Source organism: Acanthamoeba castellanii, assembly GCF_000313135.1.
Source record: "Acanthamoeba castellanii str. Neff unplaced genomic scaffold scf7180000084721, whole genome shotgun sequence".
In the NCBI taxonomy this organism is placed as follows: Eukaryota; Discosea; order Longamoebia; family Acanthamoebidae; genus Acanthamoeba; species Acanthamoeba castellanii.
Genome location: NW_004457434.1, coordinates 92,603 through 96,034, shown reverse-complemented (window position 1 = coordinate 96,034; position 3,432 = coordinate 92,603). Strand labels below are relative to the sequence as shown.

The window sequence follows — 3,432 nt, the reverse complement described above, 5'->3', positions numbered from 1 at the left end:
CCTCTGCGCGGCTGCTGCACCACTTTGACCGCGTGCGGTGGCCCGCCACCATCGTTGGTGGTCAACGCTCGCTCCAGCCTCTCCGCCATTCCTATCCCGTCGCCCCCGACCTTGAAGTCAGTACCGACCACCGACGACGCGACGCGACGCGACACAACCAACGGCACGACACGACACGACACGACCAACGACACGACACGACACACAACGGACCTGGGAACATGGAGGTGCCGCCGGTGAGGATCACGTTTGCGCTCATCTCGTTGCGCATCTTCAGCGGCCCACTGTCGCGCGCCGCCTTGGCCAGGGCGCCCAGCCCGCCCTTCTCCTCCTGTTCTTGCTCTTGGCCTTCTTTTTGCTTCGCTGGCCACGACGGCGTCGTCCCAGTCCTGCCACGACCGGCTCCAGGGTTGGTCAAGGCCAGCAAGAGGTGCAGGTGCAGCGTGGTGGCCTGGTGAGGTGGTGGTGGAGCCCAGGGCGGCGAGCAGCTGGCCGGTGGGTTGGGCGAAGGTGGGCTCCTCGAAGCCGGCCAGGCCGCCACGCACGTTGCCCTCGCCCACTGCCACCACCACTGCCTCCAGTGGCTCCCCCGCGCTCGGCCTCTTCGTCCGCAACATGTCCTCCTGCCTCTTTTCTATTTTTTTCTTTTTTTGAATGTTTGTTCTTTTTTTATTTATGTATTTTATTTTTTTAATGCTGACGTGTACAAAGCACGTGCCCACAAGCGGTGGTGGGGGGCGATCAGGGGAGGAAGGCAGTGGCGAGCTGCACCCAGTCGATCTCCTCGCTTTCAGAGGCGAGCTTGACGTTCTTCTTCTGACGCGCGATGAACTTGAGGGCCTTCTTCACCACCAGGTCCCAGTTGGTCTTCTGACCGGGGAACCTCTTCTGCAGGAAGGCCGCCACCACGGCCGTCGCCCACAGCGCCTCCACCTCCTTGTCCACTGTTGTTGTTCACCACCAACCACCAACCACCAACCACCAACCACCAACCACCAACCACCAACCACCAACCACCAACCACCAACCACCAACCACCAACCACCAACCACCAACCATCACCACCATCGTGCCATTCATCATCAGCCCTGGCCCAACGTCGCACAACTGCACACGCACACGCCGACCGCACACACAAGACGCACGCCCGCGTAACACGGAACACAGAGGCGTACCGGTGAGGAGCTTGGCCGAGGGGATGCCGCTGCGGAGCTTGTCGGCGGTGAGACCCACGAGGCCGGCGGCGTCGCTCCAGTCCCAGCTGCCGCTGGCCTTCTGCTTCATGATGATGTCCCGCATCTGCGCCGGCGGCGGTCCCGCCTTCTCCTCCTCCTTCTTCTCCTCCTTTTCTTCCTCCTTCTTTTCCTTCTTCTGCACCTGGAACTTCGGTTCCTCTTCATCTTCGGAGGAAGCGTCGTCGTCGTAATCCAGCGCTGCGCAGCATTCCTCCTCCGCCTCGGCCTTGGCAAAGACCAAGGAATCGGTCGGCGGCGAATGCGACCTCAGCATCGACGAGGCCGACGATGAGCGAGGCGACCGGGACAGCGATTGGTTGATCTCGAGCGACGCCGCGGCGGCCGACGGTGCCAGCATCGGTCGGCCCGGAGGCGGCGCGCAGGCTGAAGTCGAAGCGGAGATGGGCATCGGCGCGCGGGGCGGTCCTCCTTCCACCGCGCTCGAGCGGGAGACCTCGCGTTTCCTGTACATGACGACGCTCTTCTTCGCCTTCTCCTTGTCCTTACAGTTGCGGCTGGAGGAGGACTGCACCGGCGCGGCAGCGCCCTTCTTGGCGCCGCCGAAGAACGAGAGGAAGCCGCCGCTAGCAGGCTTCGCGGCAGATTGACGTTTTTGCGGAGGACCGCCGCCGCCTCTTGCGCCAACAGACGACTGCGGCATTGCTGCACTCAGAACACAGCACGACACGACACGACACGACACGGCACACGACAATCAGAAGAGATGCGACCAGGGCAGGTGGCGCAAGTGGGAGGTGTGACGAGGTGACGTACCGAGCGGAAGGAGCACGGGGTGCGAGGCGGGCTGATGGTAGGCGGGCTTCTCGAAGGTGATGGGGATCTTGCGCACCTTCATGGTGCCCTCCGTGGCCTCGTCCCGCTCCTCCACCGCCACGAACGCCGTGTGCTTCGACAGCACCCCGCTCGCCAGCGACACCCGCACCATCTCCGCCACCACGTCCTTGCCCGCCTTCACCGCACCTTCCCTGTCGTGCACATAGCTCCGACCCTCCTCCAGATCCCTGTTGTCGTTGTTGTTGTTGTTGTTGTCCACCAACCACCACCAACCACCAACCACCAACCAACCAACAAACAACCAAACCCGTCAGCTCTTCATCTTCGATGTGTGCGTGCGGTGTGTGCGGTTGGGGGGGGGAGGGGAGAGAGACGGCACGCACTTGAGAAGAGTCCTCGCGGCGAGCTTGTTGAGCAGAGTGCCCTTGCTCGCCTTGCTCAGATCCACCTTCACCACCGCCTCGAACGGCTTCACTGCCGTCTTGGCCCCGATCACCACCTCCACCTCGCCTCCGCCCGCCTCATTGCCGCCGGCGGCGGCGGCAGAGTCATCGATGATGCCGTAGACCACGAGGCGACCGCCGCAGAACAGTGGCGGCAGCCTGAAGGGCGCCGGCTGCACGTGGCTCGCCGCAGCGCCCTTCCACGTGACCGTGATGTCGGTGAGGGCCGGCTGCATGGCCCGATGCAGCTGCCGCATGACCTTCTCCTCCATGGCCTCGCCCGACCGCACGAACTCGAAGAACCCTTCCTGTTGTTGGTGAATGCAAACAACAACACGCCAAGGCGGAGTTAAAATAGTGACTCATCTCACACTTGCGAGAGAGAGAGCAGCAGTCGGAGCTAAAACGTATGTGGCGAGAAGAAGTGAGGTGCGGGGTGTGTGGAGGGAGGGCAGGACGCACGCCAGCCTTGGCGAGGCCCTTGACGAGGTCCTGCGAGGCCTCGTTGCCCACGCCAAAGGTGAACACGCGCGTCGTCTCGGCGTGCTTGCGCACAAAGTCCACGCACTCCTGCGTGTTGCCCACCTCGCCGTCCGTCAAGATGAACAGCTGCCGCGGGTAGCCCTCCTTCGTTTGTGCCCGCAACACCTCCTGCAACGGCCGCAGGATGTTGGTGCCGCCCAGGTTCGCGCTCATCTCCTTCACATGCTTCGTCGCTATCTCCAGATTTCTGATCGTTGTTGTTGGTTGTTGGTTGTTGTTGCGCACCAAACACAACCACCACAGACGACAATCAGTTTCCGCCATGTCGTGCGTGTGTGTCGTGCGTGTCGTGTGTCGTGTGTGCGCGTGCGTTGTGTGCGGGTGATGGGTGGGTGGGGTGTGGGGGGGTGGGGGGTGGTGGGGGGGTAGTGAGTCGTACTCGTCGTTGTACTCGACGCTGCCCTCGCGGAACAGGT

At 62.8% G+C, this 3,432-nt stretch overlaps 2 protein-coding genes across 2 annotated transcripts in view; both read right to left on the bottom strand.

Annotated features, from left to right (window-relative positions):
* The window catches only part of ACA1_382650 (uncharacterized protein), a gene marked incomplete at both ends in the record, with an annotated part of 1,066 nt that extends 795 nt beyond the window's left edge, over positions 1 to 271 (bottom strand). Inside the window, 2 exons of the mRNA XM_004338750.1 lie at positions 21 to 91; positions 214 to 271. Of these exons, the coding sequence (XP_004338798.1) occupies positions 21 to 91; positions 214 to 271 (129 nt within the window). The remainder of the gene's footprint in view (positions 1 to 20; positions 92 to 213) is intronic.
* Positions 272 to 741: 470 nt separating this feature from the next.
* The window catches only part of ACA1_382640 (von Willebrand factor type A domain containing protein), a gene marked incomplete at both ends in the record, with an annotated part of 4,627 nt that continues 1,936 nt past the window's right edge, over positions 742 to 3,432 (bottom strand). Inside the window, 5 exons of the mRNA XM_004338749.1 lie at positions 742 to 944; positions 1,176 to 1,898; positions 2,010 to 2,257; positions 2,414 to 2,781; positions 2,936 to 3,203. Coding sequence (XP_004338797.1) covers positions 742 to 944; positions 1,176 to 1,898; positions 2,010 to 2,257; positions 2,414 to 2,781; positions 2,936 to 3,203 — 1,810 coding nt within the window. The remainder of the gene's footprint in view (positions 945 to 1,175; positions 1,899 to 2,009; positions 2,258 to 2,413; positions 2,782 to 2,935; positions 3,204 to 3,432) is intronic.